Genomic DNA, 21,965 nt, shown 5'->3' on the forward strand with positions numbered 1-21,965 from the left:
CAGACAGACAGAAGGCACCCAACTAATTATGTGGCTTATTTTCATTATATTTTCTTATTATGTGGTAATCTGGGGCACCTAAATTGTTTTAGGTTTACCAGAGTAAACAGTTTGAATACTTAATAACCCAATCATCAAATTGTCATAACTGTAAGTGTCAAAGCAAAAAAACGTGAAAACTGTGCAAGAGTCTGAATACTTTTGCCATGCACTGCACGTTCAACTCATTGGCAGTAAATGGGATGGGATACCACTTGTAGGACTTTCTCTGTGTGTAAGATTTGCTCTCTGTGAAGGATTGTCTTGTGTGAAGGACATGCTGTATAGACACCTGTTATTTTTCACAAAGAATCTGACAAATAGACTGACCATGAATGCTGTTGTCTCCCATATAGTATATAGAAGTCTGTAAGAAGGATCAAAAGGTGAACTCTAAGTATATTGATCCTAGAATACCAGCTTTTCCAATGCCATTTAGGATACAAAGTGATGATTTAAAAATATAAAAGATGGTTGTGAATAACAGTGAGCAGATCAGACAGGGAGAAAATCACTCTGTCAGTCTGATCTCCGTGAGGCCCCATTTTTTTCAAAATAAAGCTCTTTTCAAATCTTCACTGAATTGCACTGGATTCTTTGTATCTCAACATACTAATGTGTTCAAGTATATGCTTTCTGACCGTTTTGTTTGAATGGTATTGTGTAACATTAAAATGCCTTGAAAGTCTCTGTTTGTTCTACCTTATTGAAGACCTCCATGGCTTCATTGATTACCCTTTGTTAAGGCTAGAAAGGCCTAATAGTTAAGGCTTAGTATTTTTCAGGGTAATATCTTTTTTATAATATCTTCCCATGATTAATAGTTTCTATTTTTTCTTCTTTTATCTGTCTCTTTCCCTTCTGTCTTGCTTCTGCATTGCAGCCAAGTGATTTAAGGAAGCACAGAAGAAAGGTACCGTTTTTAAATTTACAATTCAATTGTACACTTTCATGTATTCAGATATATTGATATCATAAATATAGTATTTTACTTCTGTACTGTATATAGCTAATATATATTTACTTTGCAGTTCAAAAATAGCAGGTTCATTTTAGCTAGTATTTTATCTAATGAGAAATATGAATGATGGCTAGTTTTTTACATACTGTATATTACTTTAGTTAAAATATATAGTATTAGATAATGTTATTTATGGCCTTCCATTTACTGTATATGTGTTTGCAGCTGTGAGTTATACCTTCCTAGAGTCTTTACTACTTCTAACTACCAGAATGTTTTTTTAAAGTATGTAAATACTTGCTGTTTTATTGACTGTCATGGACACCTCAGACCTGGTTTTGATAATGATTTGACCAAAACATCTTGAATCATCTTGTAACATTTTTACTATAAACTAGATTCATTAATGTTCACCCTCTTAACCATTTATTGTAATTTATTTGTGTTCTTTATTATTTTTTATCATTTTCACCTCTTCAATGTCTAATGACAGACAGTACCAGGCTGCAAAACAATATGTCTTGTGAAGGGCAGGTTAAAAAGAATATGAAGAAATATGGAAACTGTTCAGACACTACACTCTATGTTATCACTAACTGTAGCAGAAAAGCTGATCAACACATTTGTCTTCTCCCGAATTGACTATTGTAATGTTCTACTCACTGTGGTATTTAAATCCACACTGAACAAACTGCAGTATGTCCCAAATTCGGCAGCCAGAATCCTGACCAGGTCTAGTGCAAGTGATCACATTACACCTATCCTGGAGTCCTTGCACACAAGTTTCGTGTTGACTTCAAAATCGTCATGCTCACCTATGAGGCTCTGCATGGCTTGGCACCTCAGTACCTGTCTGACCTATTATCGTCCTAATCCCCACCTCGCAACCTTCGCTCTTCTAATTCTGGTCTCCTAACTGTCCACCAAGCCCGTCTACAGTCTATGGGTGACAGGGCCTTCTCCTGTTATGCCCCTAAGCTCTGGAACTCTCCCCAAGGATATCAGAGAGTCATCTTCTCTAAACTCCTTCAAATCCAGACTCAAAACCTTCTTCTTTAGAACAGCCTTTACTTAACTGGTTCTGTTCTTTACCCCTCTGCTCCTACTGTATTTAGTACCACCATCTACTGTCTCCTCTGTGTATTCTCATTGTGTTTATGTTGTGTATTTTTTTTATTGTTGTTGTCATTCTGTGAAGTGCTTTGAGAAGCCACCTTTAAAGGTGCTATATAAAATAAAGTTTATTATTAGTAGTAGTAGTATTGTTATTATTATTATTATTTCAGAAGGGATTTAGCAAAACAAAAACCGTGTTTCATCCTTCAGATTGCAGCAGTTGATGAAGATGGTCGTGAAGACAAGGCTACTATAAAATGTGAAACTTCACCACCTCCCACACCCCGACAAGTGCGAATGACACACACTCTGCCATCATCTTACCACAATGACGCCAGAGGGTAAGGGGTTTAAAGAGTCTTACTTGTAACTACTTTGCATGTTGTGTTGCTTTGCTTTCTGTGCAGCCAAAACTGGCATGTCAGTTTTCTCTTATATTTTATATTCTGTATTGCTATGTTGTTTGCGGAATTGAGGGATGGATAGATGGATCTATAAAGTTTCAAAGGGTCCAGTCTCACACTCCAAACTGAATACATCATTGTAAGGTTAGCATTACCTCAGTAACACTCTAGAGGTTTCACACTATTACTGACATTCACAAAATACATGCCTGAGCAGCAGTAACATGGGCTACCATAATCATGTCTCTTAGTGGAAACATGCATTCTGACAGATTTGTAAATATTGCAAAGGTACTGTGAGAGAAATACCCTTAGCAACTTTACTGCTGAGAGATTTTTTTTCTCCCATGGAACACATTTTGCACTAGTCTGAACTTTTTGTTTAGAAGTATTAGCTGATTAGTAAAATTGTACGTACTGTAAGCAGCATGTTAGCTGGTAAATATAAATCCAGTCATGTTGATATAAAGAATTAAGAACACTAACCGTCTTGATGAATTTGGAGGGAATGACACTACAACATTAAAAGTACAATTGCAAACTAATTGATTAATGCACCAAGTTATTTTCTTTTTGCTTGAATACAAAATAACAAGGTTTCAAAAGTATGCATCTCCATGTGAAGTTGTGAATTTGTTTTCATTGGCTTTTAATAAGAGAACTAAGAAAATGCATTAAAGTGGTACAGTAACTATTCAGTCATGCTCTGTTTTTACAGTTTATCAGCAACCTTGGAGGCAGAAACCGGTGCTCTCAGCAGTGTTACCAGCAGCCAGGATTCACTTCACAAAGCTCCAAAGAAAAAAGGAATCAAATCTTCAATAGGACGTTTGTTTGGAAAAAAGGAGAAGGGCAGGCTGGGACAGCTCGGCAAAGAGCTTGGGGGGCCAGGACAAGGTGGGTGTATCTACCTTGAAGAAATACATGCTTTTTATTTTGTTAATAACGGTTTTGAGGAGGTATCTATTTAAAGCAAAGTGAATTCAAAATGATTAGTCACTTTCTTGATGTTAGTTTAAAGAACGAATGGATAGGTTTACAGAAAAAACAGAAATATATTTCCAAGAATCATCAAAAGTTGATCAATTACAAATGTGGTAGTAAAATACAAAAACCCACTGGTATGCCATACAACAAAAAAACGAATTAAAAAAAACAATTTAAAATTGGCAAAAATAATGCTAAAGCATACAAAAAAAATAAATGTAGTAAAACACATCCATCAAACAGAATTTACCCAATTAAAACAGAATCGACTATAATTCATATTCTGTAAGGTTGCCTTATCTTGTGTAATTTATTCCTCGCCTTTACAAAGGCTAATGATTGTCCAGGGACCATTAAAGGCACTGAAAAGCTCCTGAGAACATAAGAATGGTTACAGATAAGGTCACTCAGCTTAACTTGCGCATCTGATAGTGGTTAATTGATCTAAGGATCTGATCCAGCCGTTTCTTAAAAGAAACCAGGGTATCAACTTCAGCAACTTAGCTGGGTAGCTTGTTCCATACTTCCTAAACCCTTTAAGTAAAGAAGTGCCTCCTGTTCTCGGTTTTAAATGCACTTCCACATAGTTTCCACTTGTGCCCTCCCTTAATTAGTCCACATTTCTGAAGAATTTACAATAGGTTAAAGAATTGTATAACAGAGTGGCTGCTTGTCACTGTGTCAGCACCATTTTTCACACTGCGAGATCAGTGCCTTGTGGCTTTTCTGTTACCAAATTTCGGATCATTGCAATTCTGGAATGAGACTGAATAATATCCCATGTTTCTGTCGTTACACAAATCTGGAGAGACTGTAGCGTGAAGACTGTGGACTGGATTTTCAGCTTCCCATTATACCTTATAATTCCTCCATTTGAGAGCTGTATCATAGATGTAAGTCAGTTAATCTCTGAGATTCTGAGTTGTTTTGATTTTTTCCCTCCCAGGAGAACACAGAGTACAGTAATGTTACTAAAGAGGGAATGTTTCTTTAGAACCAATCTTTCTCCACCTGACCATTACCCTGTTTAGGTTTCCTAAACCCTTTACTTGTGGATTCCTTAGCTCAGGTATCACTATACCACCACACTTTGGCATACCATGGCTTTGTCCTTCATGAGCGTTCTCCCTGAGTCACCCCTTACTCAATCACATTAAACTAAATCTAACCCTCCTCCAAGGCTGGTTGTTATCCATTTCCCAGACCAGGTATCTCTCTGCCACCTGCTGTAAACAGGGCTTTAGGCTTCTTAGATACTGCAACCGGGAGAGGTCCCTTCCTACCACCTCATGCTGCACAAGGACTTATCCTCTGCAGGGTCCATTAACCCTTCACTCATAGACTCCTCATAGCTTCGCAAAGCTGACAGCTACAGTACCTCCAGTGCACGGTGGAATTACAGCTGAGTTAGCTAAAGTACTTGATTCTTCAACCTAAACTACTTGATTCTTCAGTTTCCATTCACCCTGTTTCAAACACCCTCCAGAGTATGTAATCATAGATGATCTTACTACCTCCCCTTTCAGGGTGATATAGAGAAATACCCTGTCTCAAGTTCTGCTCTGGGATACCGAACGTTTGCTTCTCAGGCATGTCTCAGTATTACTAGGTATTGTCTATCCTAATTGACTTTGAAAGACTATTGGTTGTACCAGAGCCTATTTAGATGTCTTGCAGCATTGGTGGTGAATACTTATGCAATCACTTTTTTCGATTATTAATTCGTGTAGGAGGATGTGTAGAGTTTGAGATTATAGTGTTTTGTATTGATCAGTGGCAAAACAATTATGATTATGATTGCATATTTTGACACATTAAAATGTGGAAAAATTCAAAGGGAGGTGAATACGTTTTATAGCCACTGTTTTAACTGCAGCAGATAATGCTGCATTATCTGCACTTTCATATGGCTCTCTAGAATACCTTTGCTGAATCACTCCCATCACAACTAATTTAAAAATAATTTTAAATACCCTACAATTTAAATTTGTCATGTTAAAGCAAACTATTTACATATGATATAGAAATGTGTTGTCCAACATAGTTTTAAAAGGCGAATAATAGTGTGTAGTTTCTAATGGTAACACAACTTCCCCACTCTGAGAAATAGCAGTCTCCCAACTCACAGCTAATGCATGACATTGTAGGTAACTCATTTAAAAACCATTTCAAAAGAGGAGAGGGTCATAATACTCATTTGTCTTATCTAGAGAAAGACACCATAAGATTTCTAACTGTAATCCATATATTACCTCTTATATCACAATCATGTCATTTTAAAATAGTCTTTTAGCTTTCAGAGATAGATAAGTTGGTGTGTTTGTAAGATAACGTTTGAAATTGAATTTTCGATTGATGCGCTCCATGAAAAAAAAGGATGCAGCACAAATACTGTATAAACTATTTAAGATATACTGTAGGATAAGTGCAGGGTACATAACTTCACATGTAAAACAATTTGTATTTTTAGCTAGTTATTTTTCTTTATTTGATGAAAGATATACTATTAATAATAATCTTCAGCAACATAAAACATAATTTTTAGACTCTGCTTTGTGACAAGCTGAGCCACAAATTTTAGCTGTATTCCTATGTGAACTGAACAACAGGAAAGATTTACATTAAACCTGGCAGATAACCTTGATATATAAGATTCTTTAGGGGTGTTGCTCATTAACACTCTGCCATATAATCCCAGGATGCTATTGCTTCAACTCGAAGAGCTTCAGAAGAATGCTAATGCGTTAATGTCAGTGTACGGATCTCTGATCCTTCAGTCCTGTGAAGAACAAAATTATGCAAATAAAAAGAACATAAAGGAAGCCTGATGGATTTATATATAGACAATATGTGCTACAGTGCATGCTTGAATAAAATTTACAAACATATGTAAGGTAATGTGTTCTGTTCTCTAAGTTTATTTCTAAAAACATCTACTTAGCCCAAGCTAAAATATAACTATCTGCTCTTGCTATTTGGTGTTTCAGTTTTCTAGTGGTTTACTTAAGATATTTTAGAATTTCTTAAACAGTCTTTCATTTCTACTGTAACATTAACATGTTTCTTTGAAGAAGAACTTTATCAGGATAATATCAATTCTACTTTTATCTGGAATGGAGTAGCGTACTATACTATAATACTACAGTCAGTAACTGACTATACAGTAGTAATAGTTTCAGGTTTCTCCCCCCGTTTGTCAAGAGTCTGCAATTTGAATTTAAATGGCTTTTTAATACAAAAAAAAACTTCAGACATTGCTTGATATACTTCTTCCATAAGGAGAAAATGCAGAAATACTTTTTTTTCTGGTGGCTAACATGTATTTCATCTGAAATACATTTACATGATTGATACTAAAGTAAATAAGTGTATTCAGAAACACATTAATAAGGCCTATTTTTATTCTTACAGTGGCAAAGTAGTTTGCAGGGAATAATTTCTAAATTTACCTACAGTAAATGACATATCTCTATATGCATACTGTACATCTGTGTGAAATTTAAATTTTTGCTATTTGCTCCTTTTTTTCTTGACAGGAAGTATGTCTGATTCAGAACTTGGTGGCCAGGATTCCCTTGGATTAGGAAAGCTTGGGACTCAAGCAGAAAAAGACAGAAGGTTAAAAAAGAAGTAAGTATCTGGCATGTCTCCTGAAATATGTAATGATAACCATTTGGTTATTAAATGAAATGAAAACACAGGAAACATCTCTATTTCAGTAGCTTATGGGTAGCTGGGTTCTTTTTCATTCCAAAAACTCTAATCACACAGAAAATGCTGTTTAATAGGAAGCCCTATACAGTACATACTACAGAAAATGTACAGTGTACCTGTATTTTGTAATACCATCCTGTTGATACTGTTGCATCCAAAATTTTGAAATAGACTGAGTAGCACTGATGATTTTTAAAACAAGAACATTAGGTTTTACATTAATAACTAAGATTTTGACCAACTTTTATCTTTGCTAATTACATATGTGTTTTGTGTAGTATAACCATTTTTTGGACTCTTGATAAACTCATTTAGAATTCTTCAGAGTTTTGGCCATCATGCATCTTGACATTTTGTCAGAGAATATGAAGATACCTCCCTGACATGTTAAGTGCCATCTCTATGTTTTTGCTTGCCAAGTTCACGTACAGTGTTTCATTTATGAGTGACGACCTCTGGTTTTTACTTTTCTCTTTTTAACGAGTGACCTTTACAGCTTGCTTTGTTATACCTGGAGTAAAGCACCCAATTCCTTTTGTTATCCAAAGGATGCTACTCAGGAACAGCAAAACTCTTTTAAGATCTCCAATCTCAATTTTCTACTTTTTTTCATCCTGCATGGTATGCATTTCAAAGCACAAAAAGAATAAGAATAAAATGTGTATTTATGTATATTTCCCTGCTTATTTCCTATAGGTATAAGTTATCTCTTGCATCACTCTAACTTATTACAACCTTGATTTCTGTGGACACCAGCATTAATAATCTCTCTTTACAGTGCTGGGTTACATGTGTGAATGTGTGCATGTTTGCCAGAGTGTTTCTATCTGGGATGCTGATACCAAACCCAGGCCCCCATCCCTCTCCCTACCTACTTTGCACCCTCTGAAGTGTTCTTGCAAAGTGCCCTTTGTACCCTCTGTCAGTGAATATCACCTGCCTGCTTTTGCTTCTGAGTGAGTGCTGACAGCATACATGCTCATTAATATTTGTGTGCTTTTGTTTCCCATCAATCTCTTCTCATCACATGAAAAAAAAAGTACATCAGGGTAAGTTGCGATCACTGAGGCTGCTGGACATCTTCATTGTCGGCACTTTGTTGTTCTCTGTCTGCTGTATGTGCTTGTCACCTTTTCTTTGTTTCCTTTATCTTTCTTTTTCTTTCAAGTTTGATGTCTGTCATTACCAAAACGATGCAGGAGCAGCCGCCATATTTAATAACTGTTTATATTTCCCCCCCCTCTTTCATTTAACTTACAGTGAATGGGTGTCATTTCTTCAGAGTTCTTACTCAGTAAAGGGTGCAAGCATTGCTGGAGAAGGAAGTTTTGGATTCAGTTCTTGTTTTGATGGTTCAACCCCATCTAGGAGCCTGCCTTTCTTGAATAATGTCTCCCCCTTTTTAATGTGTGTGCTTTGTTTGGTTTTCTTAGAGTTCTTGTGTCTGTCACTGCTAAAGAAATAACCAGACGTCTGGTTATGGGCTGTTGGATCTTGTGACTGTTTACTTGTTATTGTCATAACTCTTGTTTTTCTTCCTTCCCCAGTACAAGTGAAATATTAATAGCTAAAGGACTCTTTCCAAGGCATACTGTATTAAATAATGTGAGAAGGCAAGTCTGACATTTGTTTAGTAAGCTAAAATAATAATAGATAATAACTATTAAAAAATAAAAGTACATTCTGAAAGTCAAAGGTGAATTTGAAGGGTTTCCTGAAAATGTGGATTTTCTGATATGTTCAAGTATTCATTGAAGCATTTCATACAGTACACCTTCCATCATTTTTAATATACTGTAAGACGCTTAAGCTCTGTCATGCTTGTACTATATAAAAAATGTTTTTAGTGAGATTAATTGTCTCTAAAAACAGTGATATAGTGATATATGTAACATAAATATAAAAAATGATCACACAAACTAGTAATACACATAATTAATATAAATTATTAAACATATATGATTATGGATATTTTTAATCTTCAAAACCTCATTTTTTCTCATTGTTCTCATTGTTCTTTTTCATATTCTAGAATTCTCTTCACAACTCAAACTGTAAGGTTTGGGACAGCAATGTTAATTTAATATAAAATACAGAATATAGTATATTAAAACTTTTTTATTGAATACACTATGTGCCAGGCTTTCATATTACAATAAATAACTTTGCTTATGTGATAACATAGAAAGATGTCTCTGCTCTGAAGTTCTACCCTTGTTAAAAGTGTCCTTAAGATCATAAACTAAAGCAGTATTTTATACACATACTATACAGTATAGAATATTTTCAGGGCAATTGTTTAAAGCATGTTTCCAACCCTGCTTCAGAAGAGCCTCTATCCACCAGGTTTTATAAGTACAGTAACTATTAAACACTTTGGAAAATGTAACTGTGATCAGTTAAAACAATTAAATAAGAAGCAACAAAATAAGAAGCCAAAAACCCTCTGTTTCTCAAGGAATGACGTTGCCTTACTTGAACAATAATGTACAAATATACCTAATCTTAGAAAAGTGATTTGGGATGACCTATTGTAATGACAAACTGAATTTGAGCTCTCCAGGGCCAGGGTTAGAGACTCTCATTCAAAGTATTCTGTCCTTTTGCCTTTAAAATATAATTTAGAGAAACCTACAGTATCTCATTTAATATGATAACATTTCAATTATTTTTTAACTTCATATACAGGTACATATCTGTATTGCAAACTCAAGTTTAAGCGTTCAAGCAATAAACTTGTCTTGTGTCCAAAATAATTAAAAACGTTTTTAGATATTTGATACATTAGAGAGTCATTGTTAATGTACTGTAATATGTATTGTATCAGGAAGTCTGTACAGTTTTTCCTGTACAGTTTTTCCACATTATAGAAACCATTGGCTCAATGACAATTAAAGATTCGGGGTTAGAGAGTTTGGATACACAAATATGAAGGCATTGTTTCTATTGGTCATATTATACTGTAAGTTTGAATGTATTGCTTCGACATAATATGTGAAAACCGTGAAAAAACAGATATCATTAGGCATAATATGAATCACTATTTACATAGCGATGAGAAATTCTGCAGTGGAGGAGGGCGAGACAACATTTTTCCTAAGAAACTTTTTTAACCATAAACACTAATAAGCCCATTAGTGCGAATCATATCATTGGTTCTTTTATTTCTCTTATATGGCTCTATAACATTACTTTTTTGTCCCAGACTAATACCTGTCTTTTTCTTTTCACTTGCACCTCACGCACTAGTAGAATGCGTCATACCCTCTGCACTCATTGTAAGAACAGTATTTTCAAAGAATACAAATATAGTAGCTGAGCACAGATACACAGCTGTGATGCATATGCAAGTTGGATAAAACTGACACCAATGCATGGAGAGAATACGCCAGCATCCCAAGTGTGTGTTGCTATGCAGAGACTGCCAGGCAGCTGATTTTACTGTATACATGTCAATAGTTCCAAAATACTTGAGTCACGTTATAGCCAACATGCACCTGCATTATGGAAAAAACATTCCCTAATAAATCAGTCTTGTTACAGCCAATTTGCCTTATGGAAACTTGTGTTATAGTAGAAATGACTATACTCTCACTATCTGACAATCCTGAGGAATGTGGAATAAGAGGTAGCGAATGGTCAGTTGACACATAAATCAGTTTCTGGTAAACAGTCTTCCTGCCAAGTGTTTTTCACTGTTCTGAACACTGTTTTTTTTCATGCCTTTCTATATACAGTATAGCCTGCTTAGATTATTTGTAGGACTACAATAGTAAGGCTGACCATTTGCTCTTTTTGAAAATAAGGGAAAATCCAATCTAATTTTTTAAGCATGCCTTTGTAGGAATGGTTCTTAAAACATGAGAAAACGCACTGAATGATACATTTTCAATGTCAAGAAGAATGGAAGAAGACATTTACCTGTTTTCTCTGATGAAGTCCAATTTACTTTTCCATGAAGAGTCCAAAGCCTAATGCTTGTGCACCTAAAAAATATTATACTGTACTTCTCATTACTTGGAACACTTCATGTTTAATCACCTGGAACTATCCACTACCAATGTTAGTTACCGATTTCTGAATATTGTGGAAAATTGGAAGATAACAGTTTAAAAAAATCTGTACTGTACTGTGGAATGTCATTTTCATTAAAATAATATTTTTAACTGTAGTCATAGAAAGAAAATGTCCTCAGAGTTGATCAAATATTTAAACTTGTAATTATGTTGCCTCAGTATCAGGGCCATCAAAAAGAAAGCTTATTCCATGAAACATTTTCTATTTTAAAAGCTACGAGTTAATACATATTTCACTACTTAACATGATTTTGTACACATAAAAGGATGCACATTACTACTGTATATAAAAGCTATAATTCAAACTAGAGGGCATTTTTAATTGTGTATTTCCCATCTTAATGCTAGAAGTGTTTAGTTCAAAATATGCAACAAATTTAGCCATATGACATACAGTATGTTGCTGGTGTTGAACTGCATCATCACTGTCTCCAGCAAGTGATATTATATGTAGAATTGCAGGTGATTTCCATGTTTGTGCTTTAGAAAATAATAACATAACAATTATCAGTTGTTCACTTCAAAGGTATACTGTATTTTTTCTGTCCTGTCACAAGTTAAGGATTCATGTCCTGCTTTCAGTTACAAGTTATGAACCTGAGACATAAATGAAAAGCTGCAAATATTTTTTTAATGCGTTTTCATTCAGTGGTGTGGGGATCTTTATAAAAAGAGTGAAGAATCTATTTTGCTCTACAGGCATGAACTTCTAGAGGAGGCCCGCAGGAAGGGTTTGCCCTTTGCACAGTGGGATGGTCCGACAGTTGTGGCTTGGCTGGAAGTAAGTGCTTGTGTGACAGACAACAGAAAAAAGATTGCATGACTTTGAGTAATTTAAACCTTAAGATGTCATGTGAGTCAAAGGGTATATTTATTCATATATATATTTAAAACATTCAATTTTAAAAAGTTGTTTCATTGCTTTTCCTAAAACAAAATGAGCAATTTTGCATAAGTGAAATTTAACTCTGCCACTCTCGTACAATATTACATTTCTATATTACATTTCTATCTTGAGTTCAATCTTTTTAGTTGTCACAGAGTTTTCCAAGTTAAATACCATCTCTCGTTTTGCTGAGAATTTTAAGTTCAAATGTGTTAATTCAAACCTATTCCTGGACATTAATGGTTAAGAAGAATTGTGGAATGTCATTTTCATTAAAATAATATTTTTCAGTATTTGAACTGTACTCATAGAAAGAAAATGTCCTCAGAGTTGATAAAATATTTAAACTTGTAATTATGTTGCCTCAGTATCAGGGCTGTATGTGTGCTGCAACATCCAAAAAATGTATAATCAGCATAATGTTTTAATGCTAATATTAATAAAAGTTGTGACAGTTAAAATGTACAGTAAATGATCTGTCATCAAGAAAAAACATAAAAAATATGGTTAAAACATCTCACTCAAATGCATCTATACCCCTGTCTTTGACAGAGTTTCACAAACATTTAATATTTGTATGTCTAGCATCTTTCCAAAACAAGAAAAAGCATTAAATAGATATGTCCAAAGCACAATATTGTACTCTAGCAGTACACAGGACTCTGTATAGTCTCTGGGGCCCTCAAATGGACTCATCTCCTATAACTGCCCCTGATTAGAATGATGCACAAGGGTTGTCAAAGTGTCATTGGGTCTTGTGGCAACTGTGTGTCTTAGTGATCAGAAGCAGACCCACAGATAGTCATCCGTCAGTCAATTAATGGCACCATCTGAAAGTCGTGTATACAGAAAATCTTGATAATCAACAGAACAAATTAACAAATTTAGTCAAATATACTATACTGTATGAAATTAAGGTATAGTACATTTAGTGTGCAAAAAGCACCAAACAGGCTTACTCGTTTTATAGAGAAAGAGATCTGTGTCTTTTTTAAATTTTACAGAAAGTCTACAATAAGGCATATGTTTTATTTTTGTTTTCAAATTTAATTTTTAATGTATGCGTACCTCTTCAAAATTTGAAATGTTAGCATGTCATCTAATGCAATGCTTGACAGCTACGCATTTTTATGAAAAAAGCTTCGCATCAACTTTTTTCTTTAAAATATGGCACATTGTACAGCTGCTGTTTGGCAGTTACAGAGCTGGGGCTGTGAATAAGGCAGAGGAAGTGTTACAGAGCCCCGAGTTTAGCCAAACCAGCTGTATAACTGTTTCAGAAAACCTACAGCATCTTTTTTTGCCAAGCTAATTTTAATGTTAAACAAGACTGACACCTGGTGGTTTGTCTAGGGTGGTCAATGACATTTTAAACTTTACTGGAATGCAATAGTCCTGCTTTATATATAACGAAAGGATAGTAGTGAAATTATGGCATTAAAATGACAAATTACGTCACTGCATTTTTCAAAATTTCTTTGACAAGAAAGTACAGATGTATGTGGTTTACAGGCATCAATGGATTTATTAAAGAGATTAATGTTCTAGGTTCTAGGATGCTGACGTGAAATATTAGGATGAAATGAACATTGTATTGATTATAACCAGTTGATGAATTGTGAGAAGTCCATTTAATCTGTGCAGCCTGTTGGATCTCCTTATTATAAATGAAGGTGATTAGGCAAGTGAGAGAACTACACTAGAAACCTTTGTAAACGGCACATTTGTGAATGGGGGACTTATATTTTACAGGGTATGGTTTACGAAACAAACATTTCTGTATTAATATTTTTGTTATAACTGTTAACTATTTTAGAAAACTGTTAGCTGAGTAAACATTTAAACTGAAAAGTGTTAACTGAATAAAACATACCACATGCTGTACTTCTACATAAACATACTAAATGTTTGCTAAGCAAGCTAGGGCTTTGCTACAGAGACCAATGCAGGCTGTGTGGAGCAGATCTATGAGATGAAGGTGTGCAAATGGGTGACTTCTGCATTTACAGTACACTCGTGCTGAGCAGATCATGAATTTTATTTTGGTCCGCGAATGCAGAAAAAAGTGATCACAAAATAATTTTGTACCAGAAAGGCTAAAATGTAAATATTAAACTTGTGAATATTGACGTTTTACTGTACACTTAAAATAAAAATAATAACATTTGCTTACACTTATATAGCACTTTTCTGGACATTCCACTCAAAGCACTTTACAGGTAATGGGGACTCCCCTCCACCACCACCAATGTACAGCCCCACCTGGATGATGAGACAGCAGCCATAGTGCGCCAGAACGCTCACCACACATCAGCTATCAGTGGGGAGGAGAACAGAGTAATAACGCCAATTCATAGATGGGGATTATTAGAAAACCATGATTGGTAAAGGCCAATGGGAAATTTGACTGGGGTTATACTCCTTCTCTTTTCGAGAAACTCCCTGGGATTTTTAATGACCCCAGAGAGTCAGGACCTCGGTATTACGTCTCATCTCCTTTTTACAGTATAGTGTCCCCACCACTATACTGGGGCATTAGGACCCACACATCGCCCCCTGCTGGCCCCACTTACACCTCTTCCGGCAGCAACCTTAGTTTTTTCCCAGGAGGTCTCCCATCCAGGTACTGACCTTCTTAGCTTCAGTTGCTTGCCAGTTGTGAGTTGCAGGGTGATATGGCTCCTGGCAAAAGCTGAAAATATTCTGCATAGGATATTTTAAGTTGCATAATATCACACATTACTTTTTTGTATCATCTGCAAAGTGTGGATAAGAGCTTGAAGCTCATAAGACCTGAAATGTATCATGGTGCTACATGCATGATTCTATTTAAACTACACTACATTTATCAGATACTGTTCTACTTCATGCACTTACAGGTGAGTTCAATCTGCCATACAATCCCATCACTGTTCTTCTGCTAAATCCTGTTTTGTTTCTGGCTTGTGTGTCCAGCTCTGGCTGGGAATGCCAGCTTGGTATGTGGCGGCCTGCCGAGCCAACGTGAAGAGTGGTGCCATCATGTCCGCTCTATCTGACACCGAGATTCAGAGGGAGATTGGCATCAGTAACCCCCTGCACCGCCTCAAGCTGCGCCTGGCCATCCAGGAAATGGTGTCACTTACCAGCCCTTCGGCGCCACCCACCTCCAGAACAGTGAGTCACTCCTTAGCCTTTAAGTCAACATTAGGTGAAAGGTTTGGGTTTCTAACACAAGGTGCTCAATCACTACGCTCTAGTACAGTCCTTTCCAAATACTGTATGTGTTCTGATCCTGAAGTACTTAAGTGTTTGTTGGCAGCCGGGTTATCAATAAAGGGTCAGAATACTGGCATAGTCTCAGAGTAGAGAATTTGGTCAGAGATTCTCAGTGGACCTATGATTGCTTTAGTTTTAGTCTAAGCCTTTAAATTGAATATCAAGTTATTTTAAGTTCAAAAATGATTACTGGCTACTCAATTTGGAAGAGCTGTCCATGTGACCTCTAAAGAGTACAACAGGAAAACTATTTTTATCTCAAGAGTTAGATAACAATACAACTCTAGAAATTGTTTTTTTCTTTGTGTTATTTCTTTTTTCCAGTACACTCACAATTTATTACTGTTACCAGTATTCTTAATATCAGAATTCATTAATTCTTACTTAATATACTGCTGGTAATGTTCCTTTTGCTATTGTAAGGATATCTTTGTGACGGCAATTTAGGATTCCAGTTAACGTTTCGATGCTACTTCAGTAGTACACAAAAAGCTAAAAACTAAACAAATACAATTAATCACCAGTTAAAAGGATGTTTAACATTTCTCATCCTGCACTGAATCAAGGTTAGAGTTAAACAATGTGACAAATATTTTTTTGTAATTCAAACAATCTCTTGTGTCACTGGTCATTCAGATACAGTACTATACTGTACAATGTCTGTGCTGTTTGGGAGCCAAAATAAGACATTTTATATGTATTTTAAAAAAATAAAGTATGTTTTCTTGCTATTTTTGTTTGAATTAACTGTGCTTACTTACTGTACTTCCATAATGATAAAGAAATTAATTCAAACAATTTACACTGAGGTTATTAGGGGTTGCGTGGCATAGTGGCACAGTTTTAGAATTGCCGCCTCACATTGCTAGGGCCCTGGGTTCAGTTTCTGGGGTGCTCTATGTGTGGAGTTTGTATGTTCTCCCCAAGTTTGTGTAGGATTCCACTGGGTGCTCCAGTTTCCTCCCACAGTCCAAATACATGATAGTAGGTCAACTGGGTTCGGGGAAAAAATTGGCCCCTGTGTGAGTGTGTACATACTGTACCTGTGTGTGCCCTGCAATGGACTGGCATCCCATCCAGGATGTATCCTGCCTTGTGCTCATTGCTTGCCAGGATAAGCTTTGGTTCCCCCACAACCCTGTATTGGATAAAAGAAACTGTTGATGAAGGTGTGTTGCAACCCTTGAGCCTCCTTCAGATCCAAACGTGAGGTTTTTCACATACTGTACTTATTTGAGTCAGTGTTTAGGCAGGTCATCAACATCATTCAAGAAAACAGGCAGTTAAAGAAGCTATAAATGGATTACTTCTCAGTCCTCCGTTTTCTGATAGGTATTTTGCTGTAAATTTAAGAAAAGTCAAACATCATCAATATGCAATATTTGTGATGGGCAGCTAAGCATACTATTATCATCTAGCAGCAGAGGAAGTTAGGCATGATGCATTAGAATTTTTCTAAGAGGACAAACACTTTATTGAAAATAGGCTTTGCTTTTTTATCTACAGTATGTAAGATAAGGATTAAGAGATTGGAAAATCCAAAAGAGAACCTCTTAAGATGTATTATACCAAACTGAAGCTGATATTAAAGACACATCTTCTTCATCCTGTTATTATCATCTTGTGTCATATTACTTTAAGATCATTGAAAAGCAATGATCGATGTTTTCTAGTGTTGTCATGGAGATATTTATTACCTACAGGTGGCACTAACTGCACTTTCAAGAGCAAAGGCAATTTCCCTACTGCTACTCCCTCCTATCTCTTAAGCAAAGAAGACTAACTAAAAGCTTATTTCTTTTTATACAACTAATTTTAGACTCACTCACATTTTGATGCTTTATTATTTTTGTAAAAATATATTCTACATATATATTCTACACATTCTACATATATATTGAAATAAAGGGGAGGTGAATAGTATACAGTATCATCCATCCATACATTTTCTAACTGCTTTATCCAATACAAGGCTACGGGGAAGCCAGAGCCTATCCCAATAAGCAATGGGAGCAAGGCAGGCTACACCCTGGATGGAACACCAGTCCTTCGCAGGGCACACACAGACACAAACATGCACACACTCCCACCAGGGCTGATTTTCCCAGAAGCCAGTGAACATAATACCAGTATATCTTTGGACTGTGGGGGGAAACCAGAACACCCAGAGAAAACCCACATGAACACGAGAAGAACATACAAAGTCCACACAGATTAGCACCTCGAGAAATCGAACCAAGAGCCCCAGCGCTACCCTCTTTGCCACTTTGCCGCCCAATAGTATATCAAATAATCAGAATTAACCTTGATTTCCACAGAGAAGTAGAGTTTTAGAATCATTATATATAGTATATTGCAGTACACACTAGGCAGTGAAATCCCATAAAGAAATTCTCTTTTATTGTGAGGTTTGGTTTTTCAAAGTAAAGACATAGGTTCCACATTCTCTTCAGAATAAAAAGCTTAAATCAGGTCTTGGTGGGGCAGAAGATTAAATGTAGTTTGTGATTAAAAGTACAGTATAAGACTGGTTTAGAGAACTTCAGCACAAAAGATTATTTTTTTTCTTTTGTTTCCTCTCCATATACAGTACCTTTTATCTTTTTGTTAAATATTATTTCTGTTTGAACCACAAATGTGCATATTTTTCTTTATATTTACTTTTACAATTACGTTTTGATTACTGTAAGGCAGGTGATCAGATGATGTTACAGTATATCACTTGTGGGTTTGAGGTATAGTGTTCATCTGGATATTTTTGCTATGTTACCAGCAAAAACATAATAATTTCACAAACTATTTGAAAAGCTGGTGTAAAAGCCTTTAATGTCAAGACACAAAGTTTTGGATGCTAAGGGGTATTGTTCATGATTTTTATGTTATCTATTGAAACATCACAATCTGTTGTGATGCTTCAGCTTCTGAGAAGAACTTCATAGGAGAATATATCCAGCATATATTCAAAACAGATCATGTAGCTCAATTAAAATAATTGGATATTTATCACCTTTCCCTGAACTTCTTTATTTATGGTTCTCCCATGAGGCGTTGATGTCATTGATAATAACGTCCCTGCAAAGTCATTGCAGTTACCTCCAAAATCATTTTATTTTTTGTTAGCACAGCAAAAGTGAAATGTACCTAAGCAGCATAAACAGTATCTATATTGTATATAATGCAAAAGGAGTTACTAGTGTCCTATTATCATTGCCACTGATTTACAATGCTTAGGTGCTGTGTACATTTCAAAATGTCTGTATTAAGAAGGGTCTAAAGTAAATTTGGTTCATTTCCATATTTTCTTCTGCATTTTTGCAATAATTAATATTAAAAATAATATATAATAAAATGAATATGGAATGTATAGATATATACAATAGATGGAATTTTATGTTCCTGGTTTAAACTGTTTTGTATTTTTTATTGCCAATGGAAAAAAAAAGGGGCTGAATGTAATTTTTTATCTGAGGTCTGAGGTTTATAATATGTGTGCATTTTAGTTTTTAAAAAAACAATTCTATATAAGGTCCTGCAGAAAAAAAGATCTGTCAGTTCTTCCATATTATATGGTAAAAAATAAGTTATTTCTTTGGTAATTAATTTTGTTTTTTTTAATTATTTTGTTACTTCTATTTTTAAAGCAAATGACAACAGTTAACGGTTAACTGCTATTAATGAGATTCTGCTAAGTAAAATACTTGACTTTCATTTGCCTTTCAGCAAGGTCTTCAAAAATATAAAATAAGCTCTTGGCTGATTATTTTTCGTTTGTGAAATAAAAGAAAAAGTACTGTGCCACACTGTCAGACGTCCTTGGCTGAACATTAGCTTTTCTCACCTCTTGCTCAGTTGTGACCCCTCCTCACTGTGATGAAGACATGGTGTTAAAGTGAGCTCTGCCAGTAATGATGTGACTTTTAGTACTGGGTGAGAGAGAGCAAATGAATATTTTAAAAGGGAGCAGTGGACTTTGTCAGTGCAATTCCAACACTATAAAACGCCCCACTGTGACGATCATCTGTCTCTTACTTCCTTGCCTGGCTGCTGCCAAGTTTTGATTTGAACTCAATTGACCCTTTGGTTTCAGGGAAACTGCTTATGAGACAAAAAATGAACAGTGGACAAGGGGAGCTCATTTCTTGTTCTCCACTGGGACTCATCGGCAGCCTATGCACCTGTGAACCTCCCCAAAAACAAAAGAAGAAAAAAAATATGATCAAATGGCATTCTTTTGTAACAGTCACTAAAGGGAACACACAGAAAAATATGTATGAATTAAATATATTTTTTTTAAATCTACTTACCAATCTGCCATACACACCCATCTTTTTCCCTGTGAAAGTATGCTTCCAAAATGCTTTACATGCAACATGTAACAAAGCATTTAGTTTAATTTTTGTTTTTTTTAATTAGATTGGTTTCTCAAATCACAAGAGTATCACCACAGACTATTACAAGCAATTACTTCTGATGTTATCAAAATCTGATTTTACTTCTGATTTTATCAAAATCTGCATGCATGCATTGATGATGTTTCAAAAGTGTGAAATTCAAGGGGTAAAATCTATTCAATTAACACCAGCTTTAGGACAGGAGTTAAAATATTGGGTTCTGGTTTCTCAAGTCATAACAGTATCACTACAGACTCTTACAAGAAATTACTTCTGATGTCTAAAACAAATGTTGTATGTCTCTTTGCTTCAAGCCACAGTACTGAAAGCTATTGCCGCACATCAGATCTCAATAAAATAATATACTGACACTTGTACCATGGAGAAAGCACAGATTTCCTAATCCTCTAAAATCTTGTGTATTTGTCTGGAAGCTTTCATTAATAATTACTCACCTGTTTCTTCCTTGAGTTTTCTCAGTTCCTTTACTGTTCCTATGGATATGTGTCATGTGAAAAAACTGGCTAATTTATAATGTTTTAAATAATATCATAGAACAGTATGTAAATGTCTAAATGTACATAACACATTAGTCAAGCATTGCCACTGAAATCTGTTCTTTAAAGTTGATTAACTTACATGTCCTATTAGGGCAAGAATGCTGAATTTGCTGACAGTGATGCTATAACACTGTTGGCTTACAGTGGTGCTGCCTTTCTTCTTTAACACTGCTTGCCTCCTGTGGATTGCTGCTGTCTCTTGTGGGCTCTCCAACTAGCCTTCAGGCAATGTCTGGGTGACCCACGAGGAAATGGAAAACCTAACAGCTCCCACGAAAACGGTTAGTGAATTGTCATTCTACTCCTCCTGCTTTCATTGAGGTCTGGTATTGTTCCATCCTGCTCTGCATGCATTCTTTGTCACTGCTGGTGCTGTCCTGTGGTTATAATAAGTCAGTGTGTGAAATCCTGTCTTCTTCCATGACTCCTTCAGCATCATGACAAACATTTGGTGGGGGTGTGTTCAAAGTGATCCTAGTTTATAACCAATCACTGCATTTGGACACTTCTACCAAGTGCTAGTGAGTACAACATGAACCTTACAATTTTAGAAACAGGTTAAGTTTTAAAATCCAGCAATTATCTTCTTAGAGCCTCATTCACAAAAGGTTCTAATGTGATTATAAATGCGTAAATCAAAACTAAGGGCCTTGTTATGAAATATTGGACCACATGCCAAGGCAAGAAATGACTCCAAAACCTTACATGTGCCCATGCAGGTATGTAGAATCTAGGAAGTGTAAATGTACAGATGCTGAATGTGCTTAAAGTATGATGATACCGAAAATAAAAATTATGAGAGTAATCTTATGCACATGCCATTCATAAAAAAAACATGACTATAAGCTGTACCTAAATAATGTGTGTACACATTTGCATGGACAAAAGTTGGATCAACTGAGCTGATACTTCCTGTAAGAGACTGCCACACAGCATACATAGGACACCCTCTTTGTATGGGTTGTAATGGTTATTACCAGGTCTTTGCATACATCTTTTGCATATATTTACCTAATATTTTAGAATGAGGCCATCAAAGTCATTAGGTAAGCAATTACAGTAAACCCTTGGTTTAATGGATTTCACTTTAACAGACTTTGGATTTAATGGGAAAAATGTGTTAAAGGGGAATTTTGTCTGTAAAATAAAAAATACCGGGCTTTACCCACAGTAATAGACACAGTAAAATGCAAAAATATTAAAACAAAAAATTGCATATTTTGTACAACATACCTTTAAATAGATCTAAAAGGCATGAATATCAATAGTGCCCTATGGGTTAGGGCAAATGGTACAGAGAGAGGCACGTACGATGGGTGTTGCTGTATAGTACAGTATATTTACGACACATTTACGAAATACAGTTTACAGTATATATTTATTATAAAAACAATTTTCATTGACAGTGTTAATTGCAATTGTTTAAAAAATAAGTCAATATATCCAGTGCATATACAGTGTACATAGTATACAGTACATATATTCTGAACAATGTTTTTGTGCTGAAAAAAAAACATTATTCTTGATTTACTGTATAAGACATTCCTTCCCCCCAATTATTCTGTTAAACCAA

At 35.4% G+C, this 21,965-nt stretch overlaps 1 protein-coding gene across 1 annotated transcript in view; it reads left to right on the forward strand.

Moving 5' to 3' along the window:
* The window catches only part of ppfia2 (PTPRF interacting protein alpha 2), a 168,257-nt gene that overhangs the window by 133,078 nt on the left and 13,214 nt on the right, over window positions 1–21,965 (forward strand). Inside the window, exons 17-23 of the mRNA XM_088922591.1 lie at window positions 923–952; window positions 2,327–2,457; window positions 3,239–3,417; window positions 7,044–7,137; window positions 11,997–12,078; window positions 15,139–15,339; window positions 20,611–20,673. Coding sequence (XP_088778717.1) covers window positions 923–952; window positions 2,327–2,457; window positions 3,239–3,417; window positions 7,044–7,137; window positions 11,997–12,078; window positions 15,139–15,339; window positions 20,611–20,673 — 780 coding nt within the window. The remainder of the gene's footprint in view (window positions 1–922; window positions 953–2,326; window positions 2,458–3,238; window positions 3,418–7,043; window positions 7,138–11,996; window positions 12,079–15,138; window positions 15,340–20,610; window positions 20,674–21,965) is intronic.

This window comes from Atractosteus spatula, chromosome 8 (genome assembly GCF_055471065.1).
Source record: "Atractosteus spatula isolate fAtrSpa1 chromosome 8, fAtrSpa1.hap1, whole genome shotgun sequence".
NCBI lineage: Eukaryota > Metazoa > Chordata > Actinopteri > Semionotiformes > Lepisosteidae > Atractosteus > Atractosteus spatula.